The sequence below is a fragment of the Pezoporus wallicus genome, unplaced genomic scaffold (genome assembly GCF_028554395.1).
Source record: "Pezoporus wallicus isolate ANWC-B61680 ecotype Strahan unplaced genomic scaffold, APGP_CSIRO_Pwel_v1 contig_4161, whole genome shotgun sequence".
NCBI lineage: Eukaryota > Metazoa > Chordata > Aves > Psittaciformes > Psittacidae > Pezoporus > Pezoporus wallicus.
The window spans coordinates 1,235,711-1,257,586 of NW_026639584.1; the positions used below are offsets into that span (position 1 = coordinate 1,235,711).

General features: G+C 43.2%; 1 protein-coding gene across 9 annotated transcripts in view; it reads right to left on the reverse strand.

Moving 5' to 3' along the window:
- KCNIP1 (potassium voltage-gated channel interacting protein 1) overlaps positions 1-21,876 on the reverse strand; it is a 398,295-nt gene that overhangs the window by 53,119 nt on the left and 323,300 nt on the right. The window contains exon 1 of one of the 9 annotated variants that reach the window (XM_057415099.1): positions 3,798-3,957. The exons of the other annotated variants lie outside the window; for them this stretch is intronic. Within the exon in view, the coding sequence (XP_057271082.1) occupies positions 3,798-3,906 (109 nt within the window). The 5' untranslated portion in view covers positions 3,907-3,957. Of the gene's footprint in view, positions 1-3,797; positions 3,958-21,876 lie in introns of those variants that run through there. 9 annotated transcript variants of the gene reach the window in all.

The window sequence follows — 21,876 nt, forward strand, 5'->3', positions numbered from 1 at the left end:
CTCCCAGGTAAAGCATTATGAAGAACAAGCCTCTCACTCTGAGGTCTGGGTTACCTTAAGGGTTACTTGGTACAACAGCAAACGTCTGTTTCCTCTCTCTCTCTAACATCATGTACTCGACACACCACATGAAAAGGGGTGCACTGGAAAGCCCTGAAGCACTTATTCTAGTGAAGGGAACTGCCTTTAAGCTCTATCTCCATTGGCAATTTTATCAAAATTGTTCCAGTGGCACCTGAAATCTACCCCTTGGCAGTGTATTTCTGGCCTACCGTTGCATGAGACACGTGTAGTAACAACCTCAGGAGCATCTGAGATAGCCAATTTGTACCTTTACTTATTCAGTCAAAAATATTTGAGCACCTGCTTCTAATCTGTGCTAATATAAGTGACTTCAGCTAAGGAATGAAGGCTTTCCTGTATTAAAAAGCTAAATCCCTGACATTATACTTGATGGTATATTTTAACTCTATTTATTTTGAGGGGGTTGCACCCTGCCATATGTATTACTGAATCAATATTGAACTAGTCCAAAAGCACAGTTCATATTTGCCCTGGATCCCTCTGACTAGAAGAATTATGATTTATGTGTGCTTCAGAGGTACCTGTAGGATGGATGGATGGATGTTTTGCAAAGAAGCTGGGTTAAAGCCAAACTCATAAAGCAAACACACAGCCAGAATTTACTCTCACTTGACAGAGGCTTTTGGTCTCTAACCACAAGTTAATACAAGGTTTCCCCAGATGTTTCCCCAAACATGTAAAACATAATTGTTTGTGGATACACGGTTGCACTAAAGAAAACCCATTTTCAGCTCTTAGCCCACCTTTGGATGTGGTCATGAGCTGCTCTATAGGAGCTGGGAACTGACCCTATGGGAGTGCAGGAGCTCTGTCGCAGCACAGAATGGCAGCAAGGACACAGCCCGCAAACATGGACCCCGATAGACAGCACAGTGGGATAAAGCAAAGTCATCAACACCCTGTGTCTACTGGTGTCACCAAAACCTGCCCTGTGCTTTGCAGAACTTCCTCTGGTTTAGCAAATTTTGCCTGTTAAATGTATCTAGCCAGTACCCTTCCCTGGGTTGCAAAATGGGGACATTTTCATACAGAATTTGGAAAACACAAACAGTGCAGCCGGCAAAGGTCTGATCTTACTGCAGCTCTCCTGCTCGGCTGACTTTCAGGGCACCATTTCACAGAGACTTGTCCCAGCTGCATTCCAGGTGGACAAAACAAAGTAGAAAAAATAACCTATTGGTTTAATATTGTATTCAAAATGCTCAACAGGTTTAGGTTGTGCTCAGGGATGTAAGCTGCCCCTAATGGCTGTGGCGTCGGTTGTTCCCAGTCAAAGCCCCGAAATAGCTGACAGCGAGGATGGGACCTCACCTCTGGACCACAGCTGTGAGGGAAGGTGGAACTGGGCTCACGTGAGCTCAGCTGCAGCAAGTTCTGAACCTTCGCATTTCCCAGTTACTGTCTTTCCCTCTCATAACTGTTGCTTCTTATGCTAGACTGATGGAGAATCAGCACTCCGCTTTATCTTTGTTTTCCTCTCTAACCAGGACAAAGGAACATTGTCTGAGAAAGCCTGTTCCATCTACAGGAAACAGAATAATTTTAGTTCTAAAAAGAAGTAAGTCTATAGGCAATTTCAATGCCTTATTTTAGTGTTATTTACACAGTCAGGAGAAACTATATGGATTTTCTAGATGCTTATGAATGGAAAGCAACAATCATATTCTAGTGAATGTAAAGACGTTAGAAATATTTATGTGGCAATATAAGCACCCACTGTACCCTTCCTATTGCTGCCTCCTAGCACAGGCAAGAAAACAGTTTAATGCCACTTGTAAGGAGTGACTGAAATCTGCACTGCACTACAGGAATGATCACCTGCACTACATTAATGTTACTATCCAGCCGTTTAAGTAATTCTTAGCACAGGTACAGAATCAGAAGGGAAAACCACAAGCTCGTATCATTTAATGAGTACCAAGTAAATATATCTTGGTCTCCCCGTGAACCATTCTGCAGCCAGAAAAAAAAACAGAAATCCAAGAAAAAAATACCTAAAGCTAAAAAGGTTTATTAAGTGTACCCTATACACTGTCAGGTAATCCATCAGCAAATAGGAGCTATGGCTATCGGTAATTTTGGTAGGATTCCCTTAAGACTTAAAAGAAGCCGTACTCTTCTGCGCTTGTATGGATCGAGGGATTATTGACTGCTGTCTGCAACCTGCAGGTGAGTACAAGCCGGGGCTATTTGTTCACTTCTGCTCGTCATCTTTGAACAGATGACTTCCTCACCTGGCACACATTTAACTTTGCTGGGGAAACACTGGGGAGACACTTCTGGGAAAGAGAATGCTTTGGAAAGAGCAGACACTGGAATTAGAGTCAATAGATCTGGAAAGAAGGCATAGAAATGTTCTTGCAGTGAAACAGGCAGCAATGCCATTGCCTCAGCACTTGACAGCTTGTATTTCAGGTGAGCATTTCTGTTGCCATTTAGGAAATCAATTGTCATTGTCAGATCTTAATTTCTTTTTAATTATATAATGGAACTCTGGTGACATTCTGAGAGTAAGCTTACAGCTCCCACAGCATTCAGTTTGTAATAAGGAATATCAACATTCATGTCATGACAAATCCATGACAATTTCCATCTTCTCAAACTACATAACTCTTATTTAGGAAATTTTTCCTATTTGTTCCCAATCCTGCAGGAGGATTTCCAGGATTACACAACAGCACTGATTTTATAATAGCAAGGTTAAAATCTCATCTGCTTTTCTTGCTTTTAACATTATCCAGCAAAACATATTTCCTATCTAAATTTCCTTGACTTTTATTCAATCTTTCAACAGCCCTCACTAGCTCCTATTTTAAAGATAGCATCTGAATAAAGTAATGTGGGTCTTCATGCTAATATTTTATCACTGCTATTTCCTTTGCTAGATAAACGGGCACAGTGATCAAAGCAAAAATACGCTCAGTGACTTGGGGGTCTCTGTTTTAAAACAATTTGTTTCATCAAAAATTTATTTTCTTTCAAAATTCAATGGCACCTACATCCCTATATATATATATATAAAAATTATTCTGTATAAATAGAATAATACCATCCCCGAAGCTCACTTGACTGTTAACACACACATGCTTTACTCAGCCAGGAAAACCTTTAGGGAAAAACAAAGTTCATTACATTGGTAAGATGAAGAGAGATCAAATCTTCCAGTTCAATAAGTGAAAACAGGGATATTTCTGTCTAGGTTGTTTTGCTGAAGCGTCTGCAATAGCAAATACAGAGAAGTTTTGGTTTGTTCACATGCATTCCATCACGTCTTAAATCTGCAAAAGTCACGACTGTTTTAGGTAGCCGTCTGAAATCATGCACGGAATTATCAGCTGTGCTTCCACTACCCCAAGAGAGACTTGCCTTTTTCTAGGTTGGCACTAATTTATTTGCAGGAGACAAAATGAAGTAACACCAAGAAAAATCAAGAAAAGTTGGTAAAATAACGCACAAAACAAAAATAATCACGGCTTCAGATTCTCTCGAAGATAATATACTAAAAGCAAACAAAAGTCCTCAGTAAAGCATAAAGCATAATTCCCCCTTTGCAGCCTGAATGATTCTTAATACAGACAAAGACAATACTGAACACCAGTGCACTGGCAGACAATGCTTTCCTTCCCACAGCCTGTCTGCTGCCTGCAATGGCTTTCCCAAAACGGATTTAAACAGAAGTAAACAGGAGCAGGAAAACTTGGAAGTTCTCTTACCATCTGACAAGTCAATGAGCCCAAGGTAGTGCAAAAGTTTCAGAGAGGAGCACACCACCACCACAATCCCCAAAGTCTGGAGCCCCTCCGACTCGCCTTTCGTCCACATCCTTTAAGGCACCATGCGGATACCTACTGGTGTGCCTGCAAACATCTAAAGCTGAGAAATCCTGTTTGAAGCTTTTCTCCCTGCTCAGTGTACACTGCATTTCCCTCTCCCCTCCTCACTCTCACATTCCGCTTCTCAACCTCTCTACCTCCCTCGCTTGCTTTTTCTCTTGTCTTTAGCACGCAAGCACTTTCTGCATTTAACCATAACCTCTGGGTGTAGTTTTTGTCACTTGTTGGTAATTCTCTCAAGGTTTCGCTGTGCCCCTGAACGACTTAGCCCTGTGCTACCAACCTCAGCAACATTGCTCAGCTCTGCCTTTTCTTTATTTAAGCATCTGTGATACCAGTCAACTTTTGCTTTGGGGATTTTCTCAGCAGTTCTGCCAATGCAGATGCTTTTGTCAATGCCTCTTCTGTGCTGCATAAGGGAATACAGCACATCGTAAGGGGGAAAAGAAAAGGTCTTTCCCTGTCTTAATTTCCACTCCTACAGTCTCCCACCCCCGAGATGGTGGGATATTCATAAACACACTTCCCACATACATGTCTATACCCACATAAAGCACAGGATCTACACAGCAATTCTGTTTGTAAGCAGCAGCTCCAAACTCTGTTCCTCCGGGTTAGCTGCTGGACAGCAAAGAGCGTATTTGATTGGCATTTATCACATACTCAGACATCAGGGTGAACAAGTGCTGGCTGGAACAAGCATCCTTTGCAGGCAGCTAAGGCAGACAGATGCGCTTGCACTTGTTCATCTTTCAGTATCTCACCAGGCTGCTGGCATGGGGTAGCACTGGGGGCTGCTCTCCAGTTAAGTCAGTTATGTATTTCTCCATTATCACCACAGATGAGTGAACACTTGGCAGGTTGAGCGTGTTATCAGAATGGCAGATGTAAGATCACAAGACCAGTAAAGGCTGTATTTTTCAAGCATGCTGTTAGTGGAAGATGCTGGCTTACCCATGTGGGATGTTCAGAAGAGAGAGAACCAGTGCCTGTTATTTTACAGGACTCAGAGGCAGTCCTTTTCCCCATACTGCTTCCACACCTGAGGCAAGCAGTAGCCCCAGCTGAGCAGGGCAAGCTGGCTTTCACCCACACTCTGCTCTCAGAATCTCTTCTGAAGCTCCCTTAAACTACTGCCCAGCAGTTAACATCTGGAGCAGAACCTCAGAAGGGCTGTGTGCATCACATTAAGTAATGTGCTTGAATTGCTTAGGGATGTTCATATGAAAGCCAAGTTGGTAGCGTATCAAGTCAACAAGTAAGACACACCTGAACTGAGCTTCTGTATGCAGGTGGCCAAGGAAGAGATCACACTTGTAAATGTGCTACTGGGGTTCTCTGTCATTAGCATCTACCTACCCAGAGCTCAAGGGAGTGACATCAAAGCCACTTCTTTGTGCTGATGAGTTCTTTAGACCAAAGGACTGGTTTTGGTACTCTATCCTGCCACATTAGGTTTTCATTGCCTTGGCTGTATGACTGCCTGCCTATGATGCCACATTATGGTTCTTATTTCCCAGATGAACACATTCAGCTATAAAACCATCAAGGAACTAAAATTGCTGCACTGACAAATCTCTCCTGGACAAGTAGAAAAGATCATGAAGGAGAAACATGATAAATAGACCCTAAAATGTTTAGATAATTCCTTATTCCATCATGTCCTATTTCTATTGCCCATCCTGTTTCCTGCAGTTCTACAGTTCTCCCACTATAATGTCCCACCTCTGCATCTTCTAAAGCCTTGCAGCAGTGCTTTAGCAAGAGGGATGGGGAAGGGCATGAAAAACTGGTAGTTCCACTATTTGTGTTACTTCAGTTTACTCCAAGTCTAACAGTGCAATTCTTTAGGTGTTCCTGATACAAGCAACTGCAAAAGAACACGCTGGTTTGGTCCCCAGAATCCTCACTGCAGGAAGACCTCATGCATCCCAGCAGCTCAGAATACATCAGACAGGGTCAAAGCCAAATCATGAGGTTTTGACTCAGTTTTTAAACAGGCTTGGAGGGAATACTGAAGGACAATTTTTCCCCCTTAGGACCTTCAGGCTAGTTTGGGACTGCCTTGGACCCAGAGGATCTTCCTGAACACTGTTGCTTCTCCCTCATTTCCCAAAACAGTAATGCAGCTCATGCTTTACCTGCTTGTTACTGCCCCGAGAACCAGAATTCCTTATGTTAAGGATACATTGATGTCAAGTCATGCTAATGTTTCATGGAAAGTGTTGCCTGAGAGGCAGAGCACCAGACCCCTCCATCCATGCAGCTTGGAAGCCACATACTGACCTACCATGGTTAAAACAAATCAGCTTTCTACTTTTATTTAAACATGTCCCTGCCCATGGCAGCGGGGTTGGAACTGGATGATCTTAAGGGCCTTTCCAGCCCTAACTATTCTATGATTCTATGATTCAAATCATCAGGAGTGACTAAAGGGTTGACTACAGCTGCTTTATGGGAGGCAAATCCTATGGACCCAAATCCTGAGCTTATGTTTTGCCCACTGTAAAGACTCATTTAAGTAAAAGATAGTATCTTTCCTCTCTGATGTCCCAGCTCAGCTCCTGAGGTACAGGAACACTCCTTTTCTGTAATATTGAGCTAATGAGAGAAACGGGTTCATGTGCTTGAAACCAAAGCCCAGTTTAGCTCTCCAATAGAGAAACAGAACCATCAACACTTAACAAGAGGCACAACTATTAGTCAAGAGCTTCTTAGGCATTTTATTTGAGTCACTCCTGGAGCAATAAGAACCCCAAACCAATGCCAAATAAGAAGAGTGGGATTTTTACTTTTCAGATCTTTTTTAGCTAAATATTCTACAGCCTGAAAACCATTCTGCAGATCTGCAGCAGCTTTTGGATCAATGCTTCCCCAACATTCCTAAATCTGCTGCAAAATACACACTGTTATCCTCAGAGAGGTCAGCTCAAGGGACTGAATGCTTTCAAGTAGAATCACACATAAAATAAAGAGCACAAACTAGAGTGCTTGGGTTTCTACCATAGCCGCTGCACACTAGATTTTGTAGAACAGCAACTGGAGTATATTTTCCTATTTATATACAGACAAGGTTAAGCTCACCAGTGGAGCAGTAAGCTTTATTTTTGTCAAATCCTAAAAAAAAGGAGGAATGGAAAAAGCCAGACGTTTAAAATATCGTATGTCTTGCTAAGAGAGATAGATGTTCTTGCTCATGTCTTGGGTACACGTCTCACATGCAGCAAAGGCGGCTGAATGCCTCAATTAGCTGTGAAAAGGTTTCTGCTGGGTATGCACAATGGGTGCCCTCTGGGAACATAAGTAGGAACTTTATAAAGATCCATCAAAATAACATGTAATGAAAAGGATTTGCGGTAATAAAAGAATTGCTATGATGAATCATATAAATGATTTATGTAATCTATAATCAGCTCTTATAATTGGGAAGAAGGGGGGGAAACACATCACATAAAGGTGTGAAAATCACAGCAAAATAGAAAAAAAACTATTCCCCACAGCAGGAGCCTCTGCCAGTGACCAAGGTATTTGGAAGACATTTGTGCTTTCACAAGAGGTTTGTCTCCTCACTTTGTTTTAGAACAAACGCAGCATAACATGTTCTCTTTACCCACACAGCTTTAAGAACACGTCAGCAGTACTCTATGACTAGCTTGGTACAAACCCCTAAATATTCAATTTTTGTCATTTTGATTGAATATTCCTTTGCTCTTGTGTTATGATAAAGAATAAACAGGAACACCTGATTGATGCTTCTTGTATAGTTCGTTAGTTCAAGCATCTCTAGAATACCTCTGCTTATGGATCTTCTGATACTTAGCAATCAGGAACAGTCTTCTCACACAGCTGTTGTCTGTAAATCTATTCGCATTGCAGACCTCCAAAGCCCTTCCATTTCTGTTGTACTTTAGAAATGGCACAATGAGATCATTTACAGGTGGCTACAGGACCAAAAGTATGGTATTACTGTTGCACACATACTTATCTGATACGATTTCTTTTGTGCATGCACAAAGTTAGTGGGTTTTATTGCTGCTTTGATTTTAAGAGGAACAACCCACAATGAAAACAAGGTCTTTCTCATGAGTGCTTTTAACTTGCCTAGTCTCAAGCAATGATACTAATGGCTTAAATTGCAGCTTGTGTTCAGCTTGCCTTGGGCAATAATCATTCATCTGCCCTGTTCACCACAGGGGATTAAACTCCTTTGGTGTTTCTCAGATTTCTCTGGATCTGACCAGCCCGAAGTAATTTGTGCCCTCTGCAGATGGTGTGGAGAGAAAACCCATTGATTGCTAACTGCTGAGTACTGTTAACATAAAATAACACTGGGAATAAATGAGCAAATCTGGTTATTTAAATAAGTGATGGTTTAGGACCCTGTCTAAAGTACAGGTAACCTCGAGTTGAACTAACCACCATTTGGGGACGATGAACTTGGGCCCTTTCCTACTTGCACCAATACAATTCCACCCTGACCTGTCTGCTGCAAATTAATTTAGCTTCGTATCCCATGTGGGTTTCCTGGCAGTTATTCACCAGCTAGGAGGAGCTTTGAAAGTCCTGGCTAATTACCAGTTATTGTTCTTGTCACTAGAGATACATTGTCTGTAATGAGAGGTGAAGCACAAATGTCTCATTAGCTGGTTTGGATAATACAGGAATTTGGATTCTTTTCCTGTGCTGCAAAGGGAGCTGGGAATATAGAGCTCGGTTCCTCATCCTGCCCCTTCCTCACTGTGTAGCTGCAGGGAGGTAACTGGCAGATGAACCTTTATCCTGACATAATATAAAGCGTTCTGCTATAACAAAGCCAGCTATAATTCCATCAAAAATGACTCCCCTAGTTCAGTTTTCCTGACTCATGTAAAGGAATTACTGTCTTTGTTCTACCAACATCTTCAGGCTTGCTGGCAATGATAGGATGTTGGTGGACCTAAGGACACAACCAGTGAAGCAGGACTGGGAAAACACCATTTGCCCCTGAAGAGGATGGTCTTGAGCTAGCGATTCCCAGCTTCCAGTGTGCCTATGAACACAACTCCCATCACCAACCCTGAAAAACGGAGGAATCTCTTGGGAAGATTCCAGAAATCCAGCACATCATGGCTGACTTCTTCCAGGCCAGCTGGGGGTACAGAAAAGCACATCCTCCTTTCAAGTTCCCACAGACTGCTGGCTGGAGGCCTTTGCATCACTCTGGACCTCATGATGGCAGAAGCTGGTGTGTGTTAGTGATGGACCCCAAAGTTAAAGTGAACCTCCTGGCAAGCTTCAAACCAGAAGACCAGCAACTACTAAAGAAACCATGTAACCCTGAAGGACTAACCTGACCCATAGTTCACACACACGCTATCTGAAACTGAGTAGTATACAGGCTATTAATGGGTACTAGTAATGGCTATTACTGGGTAGTAGAGGCTATTAATGAAAGGGTAAATAAGAACCTCTCCCAACTATGAAATATCAGTGACAGGAATTCAGGCTCTATTGCACTTTTTTCCTTCTATTTACTCTGCTTTTCACCCATTTCTTTACACTTTTATCTGTAAACCAACATAGTTGCACAAACCCCAGACCAGCAGCCTCCTCCAGATCTCCATCAGACTTCAAAAGTGCAATGGCTGCTCTCAGGACAGACCCAAGGAACTCCTCCAGCACTGAGCTTGCCCTCTTTTCAGCGCTGCTGTTTAGTCTGAAGGAAATGCTAGCGACTGCTTAGTGACCTCAGCTGCACCAGGAAGGGAGATCCGGAAAGGCTGCAGGGTTTTGTCATTGTCCTACTTTATAAACAATGAAAGCCAAGGAGGACACATGCTGCGAGGAGAATAGGAAGTAAAAAGTTAAAAGAAACAGCACAAGAGGGCATTTCAAGTGAAATGAGGAACACTGTCACATGCAGACAGATCTGGCAGGGACTAGGAAGAGGCCAGGTACAATCTGAAACTGCACAAAACCATAAACCCTGATGTTTCAATTATACTGGAGGTTCATTCCCCAGCAGGGACAATGCCACTGCAGCAGTCCATGCAGCCAACTTGTGCTGAGCCCCACCTCAGGGTGGGCATTTCCCCTGGAACCCAGACTCAGAGGTGAGCACTCTTGACATCAGCAAGCACATGTAACTGGTGGCAGTAAGGAGGAACCCACAGTGATCAGAAGACAGATGTGACAGGCCATTTCTGGCTTACTGTATTTCTGCCACAAGCAAGAGGAGATGTGACACCTCCCGTGTGCCACTGGTGATAACTGCTTCCAGAACCAGGACAGTGAAGAGGCATAGAGCTAAAAGCCTCTGCTGCCAAGTCAGGCTGCAGGGATTCTCTCAGCCCATATGGATTTCCCCCCATATTATACATGTCCCATAGGCATCAGCTTGTCACAGTTTCATTCCCAGTTTTAATAAAAGAGATATTAACAATGCAGAACCTCTGTGCTCAGACTTTTGTTTTCCTAATGGGCTTTGTTTTTTCAGATATATATTGCATTAGGTGTATGAGAGTGGTGGGGGACACCTACCAGTTCATTATCAAAGACTTCGAAGTTCATAAGTTAACATCACACCAAACTGATGCAGGATGAATCACAGGTTAAAAACAAAATTAAACTTGCTCAACATCAATCATACCCAGTTATTTGACATAACTGCATGTATTATATATTAGTTTCTCCAATGACAAGCATTTGCCTTTCCAATGCATGAAAACCTGCTGATAACTACTAAGATGCTCCTTCTGACCAAGTCTTTTGCTTATTCCAACCTTGTTGGTAAAGGAAAAAAAACCCTGAAGGATAAAACCAGTGAAACCATCCAGAACCACATACACTCTGCTGCTCTCATACTCCTCTCCCTGGTGGGTCTTCTCTTGACATCAGTCACAGCATGAGATCAGGGAGCTGCTCACTGGGAGTTTTCACTAAGATTATGTGACCCTACTGGTGTCTCCCGCCCCAGGCACTTCCTAATCTTACAGAAATGTAAATTGGAAGGAAGAGCAGATGCCATCTACTCCAAGCTGCTGCCCAGAGAAGGAGCTGCCTCACTGCCAGCACATCATGTGCCAGACTAGTCAAGACTTCAAGACCTCCAAGCAAGCCCACCACTGGAGACAGCAGCTCACTCTGGTGCTGCAGCACTTCCCTAGGGAAGAGGTTTCTTCTAATGTTCAACCCAAACCTCCAAAGCTGCCACTTGTTGCCACTGCTTCTTCTACTATAAAAATACGGATCTTTCAACTGTGCACGAAAAGCCACGGAGCTACACTGAGTGCCATAAGGTACATCTATGTTGGTTACAGCCATGCCAGGCAGATAGTTAGCAACTCACTGAATGTCTCTGTAATTATTTAGTAAGTGTACTAAGGAGCATGATTACACCTCCCATCGTTCCAGTATGGTAACATAGAATTCAGCCAGCAGTACAGGTATCACATCTCAGGTGATCTCTCCCCTCTTAGAGGCCCGTTCTTTTCCAGCTTCTTTATTTACCCATTTACCATTTACCCTCTTTATTTACCCATTTCTCTTTAAGTAGTGAACTGAAGAATCAGTTATCTTGATGCATTTTTCCTCATGCTCCAATGGCATACTAAACCATGCTGTTCTTTTTGCATAACAATTATGCACAATATTGCCCAGTAATCTCATACATTTTTCTTAGTTACAATATATGGATTACAGGCTTAAACACTAAAACCACTCTCCATTTGAAGGATACTGTTCCATTGTTGACATGGTTTAGTGGTGGTCTTGGAGGTCCTGGGGTAATGGTTGGACCTTAAAGGTCTTTCAAACCTTGTTGATTCTATGATTCTATTCTATGTCCTCCCACCACTTTTCATGCTGTTTCTTACTTCCAAGTGGCCTCAAGCAGTGAATTCATGAACAGGGTTTTCTAAACAAGCCTGTATTTCCTTCCCCTTACTGATCTGTTGTATAAAGAAATACTTTTAAATATTATCATTGATGCTTTACAGATTCCTCATTGTACCATCTCTACATTACATGCACTGAAGTTTTAATTTTCTCCTCTGTTCATATTCCTGTTTTACCCCCAGCTTGAAAGATTTTATTTAATTAGTGATTTGCATAATTATTCTGCAAAAGATGCTGTCACAATAAATAAGGTTACTACTAGAACAGAGTAATAAATTCAGAAAGTAATTATGAAACTGTACAAAAACAACCCCATTTTAGATACATCACAGTGAATTATGAAGTAGTGCCATACTGTTTATTTCAGATCCATCATATCTCAAACGGCACCAACCCAGAAACTTTTGCAAGCCTGGGCCAAGCAACAAAACTCTCAGCAATTCATCATTTGCAAAGAAACAGAAACCAAGAACAAAGAGACCAATTTATAAAGCCTGTGTCTGAAGTTACACTTTCTAAACTATCAAGTTTGTGAAGTATAACATAGACAAACAAAAAAAAGCAGTTTCTGCTATAGGTCTAAATCCATGCTAAACAGGAGAACTTTTGGAGTGGGATGGTTTTGCTTCTGCCAGCACAGCTCCAACTACTAGATACATGAGAGCAGTGCCACGTAACAGGCACTCATGTCAGCAGTCAGCTCTCCACGCTGCCTCTGATTTAGGAGTTACAGATTAACTGGTTTCTTAGTGGTACCACTATTTAAATTCTGCTTCTTGGCACTGCACATGCAGGGGCTGACATTCATCAGGGCATGGAAGTCTGGTCAGCTAAGCACTTGGAGAGCTGCAATACAGGTGTACGTAACAGAAACTATACTTAGGATGTTAAAGCTAAGCAGTACCATGAAAGATCAGAGTCATCAAGTCAGTCACTGAGTGGTTTGGGTTGGAAGGGACCTTAAAAATTATCTACTTCCAACCCCCTGCCACAAGCAGGGACACTAGAGGAGGTCGCTCCAAGCCCCATCCAAGCATTCTATAGGCTGCAGTAGGGGCAGGCTTCACATTATTCTGTGTATGCAAGATCCAGCCATGGTTGTGGGATTTCCTCCCCTCACATCAGAGAGTAATTCAGTTATGAGGCCTGTCCATTCATTGTCTTTCTGCCAATCTGTATAGCATAAGAATAATTACTTGGAGACATTTGTTCATTGCAACTATTTGATGAGCCAAGAGATTGTAATTATCTTCTGTAGACTAGGCTTAAATTCTGGTGCTGCGGTTTCAGGCTGCTGCAGCTGACAGCTCCATTGACTTAGGGGCACGTGCTTATTAAAAGGAGTCTCAAAAGTTCTCCTTCCTATGTACCTTACAAATAAGCATGCCAAATGTCCTGAAATGTTCCAGCAGAGAAAACCTCTGCAGAGCTTTAGCAAGCTATAAACCAATGGGGCATCAAACATCAACCTCTCTTGTTCAGTTGTTTTTGGAGGCACCTCTCCAACAAATTGTGCTGTCTCATTAGACTTTAAAGCATAGGAACAAAGTTATTTAAAGGCATTCAAAGAGTTTATTGAAGAATGGGTTTGAATTTGGTTGTACTGAAGAGCCTTTACTTCATTCAGGTTGTCTTGCTCCAAGGGTGGTAGAAATGCTTTACTGAAGAGATGGAACCTTACAATTAACTCTCTCCCTTGCCCCCAGTCTGTAATATTAATCTTGTGCTATCTTTATGCTGAAGTTGAAGTATTTTCAAGTTCGCTCTTTGCTTTTGGTGCTGAATGCAGAATACCTTACTTATCCTGCTGAGACCTCCTGGAAATCTGCCTGGAATCACAAGCAGTAAGAAGTAGAATCCCAGACTGGTTTGGGTTGAAAGGGACCTTAAAGGCCACCCAGTTCCAACCCCTGCCACGGGCAGGGACACCTTCCACTAGAGCAGCTTGCTCCAAGCCCCTGTGTCCAACCTGGCCTTGAACACTGCCAGGGATGGGGCAGCCACAGCTTCTCTGGGCACCCTGTGTCAGCGCCTCAGCACCCTCACAGGGAAGAGCTTCTGCCTAAGAGCTCATCTCAGTCTCCCCTCTGGCAGGTCAAAGCCATTCCCCCTTGTCCTGTTGTTACACGCCTTTGTTAAAGCCCCCCAGCTTTCAACCCTCTTCAAGCCTCTTCCCTCATGCATATCTAAGACTAGTCCACTACCAAGCAAGCTGGACACGGGTGATGGAGCCAGCATCCTACTCATTCCCACACCGCTGCTACCAAACATACAGCAGAGAAGAACAGAACAAAAACAAGATGGCAACAGCACGTACTGTCTGTATAGGGGAACTGCCAGGACAGCCTGGGAAAAAGAGTCAACCCCTTTAAGAAAACAGGAGGTCAGGAAGAAAAGTAAAATGCTCAAAATGCATCAAAAGCCATGAGATGCATAGAAAAAAAGCTGTAAAGAAAATGAAAGTGCCAGGGTTTTTTTGCAAGTAGATTTACATTCAAAATTTAAGCTCAAATTCAAGGGCAAAAGCAAACTGAAGTAGATTCATGACCATAACATCACATCTGGGGAAGTGCAGCCCAGGTAAAAGAATGATTTGTACACATCCCATCCCACGTCTGTAAATATTCGTATTTAGGGCACACTATGTATCATACACACTTCAGCAAGTACAATAATCCACAATCCTCTTGAATCACTATATGTATTACTATTGCATTTCTATGGTTGAAGATGATATCAGAAGTATAGTTGGGGGGAGGGGGGAAGGGGAGAGAGAAAGGTGGATTTTTTAAAGCAACATTCATCTACAAGAAAGCTTGTTGGATCTTATTGCAGAGGCATGTATTGCCTGAAGCAAAAGAGCTGTGCATCTCTTGGGCTCATCCCAGGGTCAGGATAAACCCAGGCTCCAGAGGAGACGGACAGAGTTCAGTGTATTTCAGAAGTGCTGACCTCAGGACTGAAGGGTTTCTGCCAACGTCTGCAGAAAACCACATGGACGGGACTTGGAGCAAGCTGCTCTAGTGGAAGGTGTCTCTGCCCATGGCAGGGTTGGAACTGGATGAGCTTTAAGGTCCCTTCCAACACAAACCAGGCTGGGATTCTGTGAAGAGTGGCAGTTACACAGACTCCTACCTCAGAACTCTCCAGGGACAGCTACTACACTGTGGCACAATACTGATGGGAGCTGTGAGCCACTTTACCCTATGTGTGTCTCAGAAACCTCATCATGCAGTCGTTCACACCTGTAACTTGTACTATGCCATGCCTCATTAAGACTCGAACACACAGCATGCAAAGGTATGAAGATGAAAAGCCAAATCCCATTGTGAATTATGCTGGTCCAGTTCCAGTGCCAAGCTGAATTTTGGGCAGTTCAAGCACAGGAGATCACTGCTTGTAAGAACATCATGACTCACTATCCAAAGAGCTTTTTAAGGAAAAGTTGATTAAATATGTTCTTATCAATTAATCAGCTATTTTCATGATGGTCCACGGTGCTCACCAGAGATTTTAGTAAACCTCTGTCTTTACGTACATATTCCTGTCAATTGGCTGATTGGCCAAGAACAGAGTATGAGAGAGGACACTCTCCCCCCTCACTCCCCTCAGTTTAATTACACTGCGGCTTATTAATTGTAAGGTACATTCTTGTGAGAAAAAATGCACTGCCATTATTAAACTAAAGATCATTTTGGATAAGTCAGTGGGTGCTGCTCAAATGTATTATAGCTCAGGCCTAGAGGGTAATGCATTTAGATAAAATGAAAGGATATTTCAGTTGTTGGTACTTACTCTGTTCCTATCTCATTTGGGTAAACAATAAACCCAAAATCTAGCAAAGATGCTCAATTATATCCTGAGGTGTTAGAGGTGACAGTTTAGTTAATCTAAAATATAAAACACTCTTCAGTACATTGAAAAATCCTTGGCTGGAGCTTACTGTATCCTTAAGCATTTTGCATTCACAGTGAGTAGTTAATTGCAATTAACTCTTTTGTTAATTGTCAGGAGACCATACACTACAATAAACTTGTCTTCATATAGGATTTATCTCCCAGGAACAGCATAAGAATTTCAAACAGAAATATTTATATGAATTCTAGAGATGTATCTGTCATTACCAGAGAGAATAAAGGTGGCACAACATCCAAGCACTTGACTCTCACCTCAATAAGAAAGTACTGTGCAGTATCCCATTTCTAACTGGCCTTGAAAACTGAAGGATGCTTCTCTGCAGAAGAGGAAAAGTACGCTGAAAAACACCTGGGAACTGCAGAAAGGCAGAAGTTTTTCCAGTTCTGTCAGATCATGAAATCATTCCTCCAGTTTAGGCTTCTTAGAGAAGAACTATTGAACTTTGGTAATGCAAATTTAACTCTCTGAGTAACTGTACAAAGCTTTAGGTTTATACAGTTACTTGATGGAAGGTGGATGGACAAGGCTGAAAAAACAGCCTATTTTCTGCCCTCCATTCCCACTGCTTTGTGTAACATTCAGTTACCTGAAATGCAGCATTTACAGGCTGGCCATTGCCTACAAGTGAATTGGAACAGAGGCTTATGATTAGCATCCTTCTGCAGTTTCACTATTTCAGCCTTGTGGGCTACTTAGAAGGATTGCTTTTAGATATTGAGAAAAGTGTATCTGTATATTAAGGCATCATATATCACAACTACTTCTTTGGGAAAAAATATGTAAATACATTCGTGGATATATGAAGCTTTGTGAGCCTGAAAACTGTTTCCAAGACTCGCAAACCATCCAGTTCCACAAAAGGCCCTAACCCTGATTTAACTGCTAGCTCCAATATAATCAAACCAGGGAAGTGGGAAAACACTTGATTTCACACCTAAGCCCACAGGTGACCCGGTACAGATTCTGCTGAATAACTGATCTAAACAGGATGGAATTTTCTAGTGACTACTTTGTTACCAGGACTGCAAAGCTACAATCTTCTGTGCTAACATTCCCCCAAATTCGATCCCTGTGTATTTCCCCTGCATACCAAGCGGGCAGTCTGCAGCTGTTAGGATATAAGCACCAGTAAGCATTAATATTTAGATCTCTTCAGACCTGGGTATAAACATTTTCCAGTGAGAGAGATATCCATCTTCCTGAACAACATAACTGTGCCTGGAGAGTCAGTGGAAAGAAAAATGGCATCTTCTCAAATAACAATCTCAAATTTACAAAGGATTTCACTGTTATAACTCTAGAAAGTGAAATTAGAATATTTATTCAACACATTCAGTTCAGCTTATGTAGTAATTGTGCTCAGAGGGAGCATTAGACAGTGCATAGACTTGGAAATGCCATATAACAGCCTTAAACTTTAAGTGTCAGTTGAGGATTCTGGCTATCACTTGTTTATGGGGATGTTAAGTGCACAGACATTAATTTAATTTTAACGGCACAATATCATTTCAGGCTTTGCTTTGGTTTCTGCTACAACTCCAAAACACAGGGATAGCAGAATTAACTGTGCCCGAAGAGCTGAACCAACAAATCTTAAACAGAGGCTTTACTTGACAGGAAAGCTGTGTGGTCCACAGGTGAAGGGCTTCACCTCGCATCACGATGAATTGTCAAAGCTGAGCTGCAGCCTTCACAGGAACAGTTTCCTCAATACCTCTGCCTTGGTGGGCTGACAGGAAAGGGTGCAGACTCCCACATGCACAACCGAGCAGCTGTGGAGCGGACATACACAACCAAAGCATTGGACCATCGGAGGCCACTTGATGGGGGCTGCCTGCAGATACACCAGAACTGGCAATGAGACCTGCCTGGGAGGTACATGAAGCCCACACCTTTATCCTGCCTGACTACCCATAAAACACCCGTTAGACTAACAGTGGTCAGCGTCACTTTGCTACTGGAAATCACATTTTGTCCTTGACATTGAGCCTTGCTTGGCTGAAATGTTGTTCTGTGACACTGCTATTATGGTAGTCCTTAGTTACTGGTAGGTATCACTCACATTAATGCTATTCATGGTGGGAAGCAATAACTAAACTAATAGGTGGTCAGTTTCAGCTCTTGCATGTTCCTATCGGGAATCACAAAATGAGAGAAAAGATGGATGTTACCCTGAGACTCTGGCAAGCTGGATGCTCTGCTGGGGAAAAGTTGTGAAACCACAGCCAGTTCAGACACCAAGATGCCCTGGTGCGTTTAGGGGCCCAAAATGGAGGAGCACATCCACCAAAGCTCTGTGCTTTGCTCCCTCCTTCACAAGAGGGCTGATGACACTGCCTGGCTGGGCTGTAGTGAGAATAAGTAGGCCAAGTGCTGTGAAACACTGGGACATTACAGTAGGCGGCATTCAGAGTCTTGAAGCAGGCTATACAGGGGTAAAGGTCAATGTGACATACACAATACAGCAAATGGAAGCTATCAAACATCCACTGGCATCATTGTAGGCCTTAGCCCAAGAAACAGCTGTAAGGCACAAAACCTTAATAAGCTTTTTACGTGAATTTCAGCATCTCAGAGCTTGGCAAATCACTGCTGATTCCCTCACAAGTAACTTGTTTTTTCCCTCACAAGTAACTTGTTTTTTCCCTCACAAGTAACTTGTTTTTTCCCTCACAAGTAACTTGTTTTTTCCCTCACAAGTAACTTGTTTTTTCCCTCACAAGTAACTTGTTTTTCCCCTCACAAGTAACTTGTTTTTCCCCTCACAAGTAACTTGTTTTTCCCCTCACAAGTAACTTGTTTTTCCCCTCACAAGTAACTTGTTTTTCCCCTCACAAGTAACTTGTTTTTCCCCTCACAAGTAACTTGTTTTTCCCCTCACAAGTAACTTGTTTTTCCCCTCACAAGTAACTTGTTTTCCTGGAAGTCATTTGGGATAAGACCCAGCTAACATTGGCTTAATTTTGAAGAAAATCTATTGAAAAAAAGTCCTGCTCTGCTCTACCAACATGCAAGAAATAAACCCAGTTCCAGTTCACTCCATTCAGAGACTGCCCAAACAGAGGTCCCCTTTATCTAACAGTGCCCAGTAAGGCATCAGCTGCTGGACGCTTTGTGCTACACATTTCCTGGGACTTAGGGCAGGCATAGACTGACGTTTCCATTTTAATTAAGAAATCAGTTACCGAAGATGCTATCAGCAAAAGGCAGTTGCAGTTGATACAAAGGGTTAACAGCGCATCACTGTAATGGGAAATTAACAAGTTCCTGCGATTAGCCATCTAATTCAGTAAGAAGTTGCATTTTCTCATTGCATTCATTGCTCTTCCCAGCTAATTCCAACTGCAGAAAAAGATGGGAAAGGTAAGACCCAGCAAGGAACATCAGGTTCAACTGCTACCCAGCCTCCGAGCACACTCCAAAGCTGACCAACATTGCATGGCCGTACCCGCTCCAAGGAAAGCTGGAGGGACTCAGCAGCTGGTTTGCGCAGCACCAGCTGCCCTTACACAAAACATGGGTAGTTTTAAGTAGCAGTCTGAACACAGTGTTCAACTACGGATTAACTGGCTCAGATCAAGGCAACACCTGGCAGCACAAACCTCTGAGCAGGGTAAGCCTCGTGTATGGAAACATTCGGGATGCGCTATCGGGAGCTTCACCCAGCCCCTGCTCTGCCAACACAACATAAGCTCAACACAGCAAAAGTCAGCAAAGACACCGGGACAGGAAGCTCTCAGTCACACCTTTCTATCTGCCTATGGCCAGATCCAAGATCAAATGTTAAGCCTGATATTTTCAGAGATCATAAGGAGAGCAGCACTTCAGCTCTGCCTCAAACCCGCTAATGGAGAAGGAGTGCTGAATTCTATTTCACAGCAGATTATATGTTACCAGCCTAGCTCTCACCCTCCTTTCTTATCATTAAAGAGAAGGAAAACCACAAAACATTGATTTTGCTTCCATTTCTGCTTATAAATCAAGCCACAAAAGGTATCTTAGCCTTTATCTATGAACTAGGAAAACATTTGCTGGCTGTATTCTGAAGTACTGCAATTCAGTCTTCTTTTAGTGCAGGATTATTTCTTGAGGAGCAAAGCTGACACAAAAGTCTCCATTTCCCAGCTAGAAGAAAACAGAAGTAATTCCGGAGAACATCCCTTTTGTAGCAAGTCTGTGGATATTTTTTCCTGTTCCAGGTGACGTAGTTTGTAGACAATGCTGCTTAAATAGGTTTTAAATTTATACAGAGCACAAAAATTTAGAAAATCACTAAGAAATAGGAGAAAGTGTCCACAAAAACTGAATAAACAAATAGCTGCAAAAGAATGAAGAACTGCCCGCTGTAGGACATGATCAGGTTTGAGAACATCGAAGGAACCTGAAGGGGCACAGACCATGGGATGTGATAAAATACACCCATGGGTCCTGAGGACACTGGCAGATGAAGTGGCTAAGCCACTCTCTGTCATACTTGAGAAACTGAGGCTGTTGGGTGAAGTTCCAACTGACTGGAAAAGGGTAAATAAAGGCCCCATTTTTAAATAGGAACATAAAGGAAGACATAGGGAACTATAGGCCAGTCAGTCTCACCTCAGTGCCCAGCAAGATCATGGAGCAGAGGCTCCTGGAAACTGCTAAGACACATTGAGAATTAGCAGGTGGTTGGTAGCAGCCAACATAACTCCATCCAGAGCAAATTGTACTCAGACTTGTGCAAGGCATTTGACACTGCCCTGCATGATATCCTTGTCTGTAAACTGTAAAGACCTGGACTTGATGGATGAACCACTTGGTGGAAAAGGAAAACTCAAAGAGTTGAGGTTGACTGCTCAATACCTAAGTGGAGGCTGGTGATGAGTAGTGTTCCTCGGGGTCAGTATTGGGACCCCAGTTGTTTAACCACGGTTGTTGCCTTTATTGGCAACATGCACGGTGGGACTGATGCGCTCTCAGTAAGTGCCAACACCACCGAGCTGTGAGGTGTGGTCCACATTCTGAAGGGAAGGGATGAGACACTTGAGACATGGGCCCGTGCAAACCTTGTGCCATTCAACAAGGCCAAGTGCAAGGTTCTGCAAAGGGTCAGAACCCAAATACAAGCCCAGGCTGGGAGGAAAATGGATTGAGAGCAGCCCTGAGGAGAAGGTCTTAGGGGTGTTGGTTAATGAGAAGCTCAGCATCACTCAACTTCAGTGTGTGCTGGAGCCCAGAAACCAACTGTGTGCTGGGCTGCATGGGATCCTACCTGCAGCACTACATGCAGCTCTGGAGCCCTCGATATAGGACATGCAACTGCTGGAGCAAGTCCAGAGGAGGCCATGCAGATGAAGATGAATCACCACTCCATGTCAGTAAGAAGTGATTCAGCAACAACACAAGAAGCTGGACCAGAGGTTTACTAACAACAACACGTCCATGGTAATCTGGCAAGTCAGTGAAAAAGATGAGACCCCCCCCAGCCCCCAGAGTCCTGTGTCCTGCTTTGGGTACCCCAACACACATGAAGGATGTGGACCTGTTGGAGCAAGTCGAGAGGAGGCCATGGAGATGCTGCGAGGGCTGGAGCAGCTCTGCTCTGGAGCCAGGCTGAGACAGCTGGGCTGGGTCAACCTGGAGAAGAGAAGGCTCCTGAAGGGGAGACCTCAGAGCAGCTCCAGTGCCTAAAGGGGCTGCAGGAAACCTGGAGAGGGGCTTGGGACAAGGGCCTGTAGGGACAGGCCAAGGGGAATGGCTTTAACCTGCCCGAGGGGAGACTGAGATGAGCTCTTAGGCAGAAGCTCTTCCCTGTGAGGGTGCTGAGGCGCTGGCACAGGGTGCCCAGAGAAGCTGTGGCTGCCCCATCCCTGGCAGTGTTCAAGGCCAGGTTGGACACAGGGGCTTGGAGCAAGCTGCTCTAGTGGAAGGTGTCCCTGCCTGTGGCAGTGATTGGAACTGGTTGAGTTTTAAGGTCCCTTCCAACACAAACCAGGCTGAGATTCTAAAAAAAAAAAAAAATTAAAAAAAAAAAAAGTATTCCTGAACATTGGAGCAGCTCAGTTTGGTTCTGCCTTGTCTTCTGTCTTATGTGAAGCCCTTAAATGATTTTTTTTCTGGCTCAGGTTTATCCACGACTTTGCCCTCAGTTTGTTCTCTCCTAATTTTAATGCTGTTTTCAATGACTTGT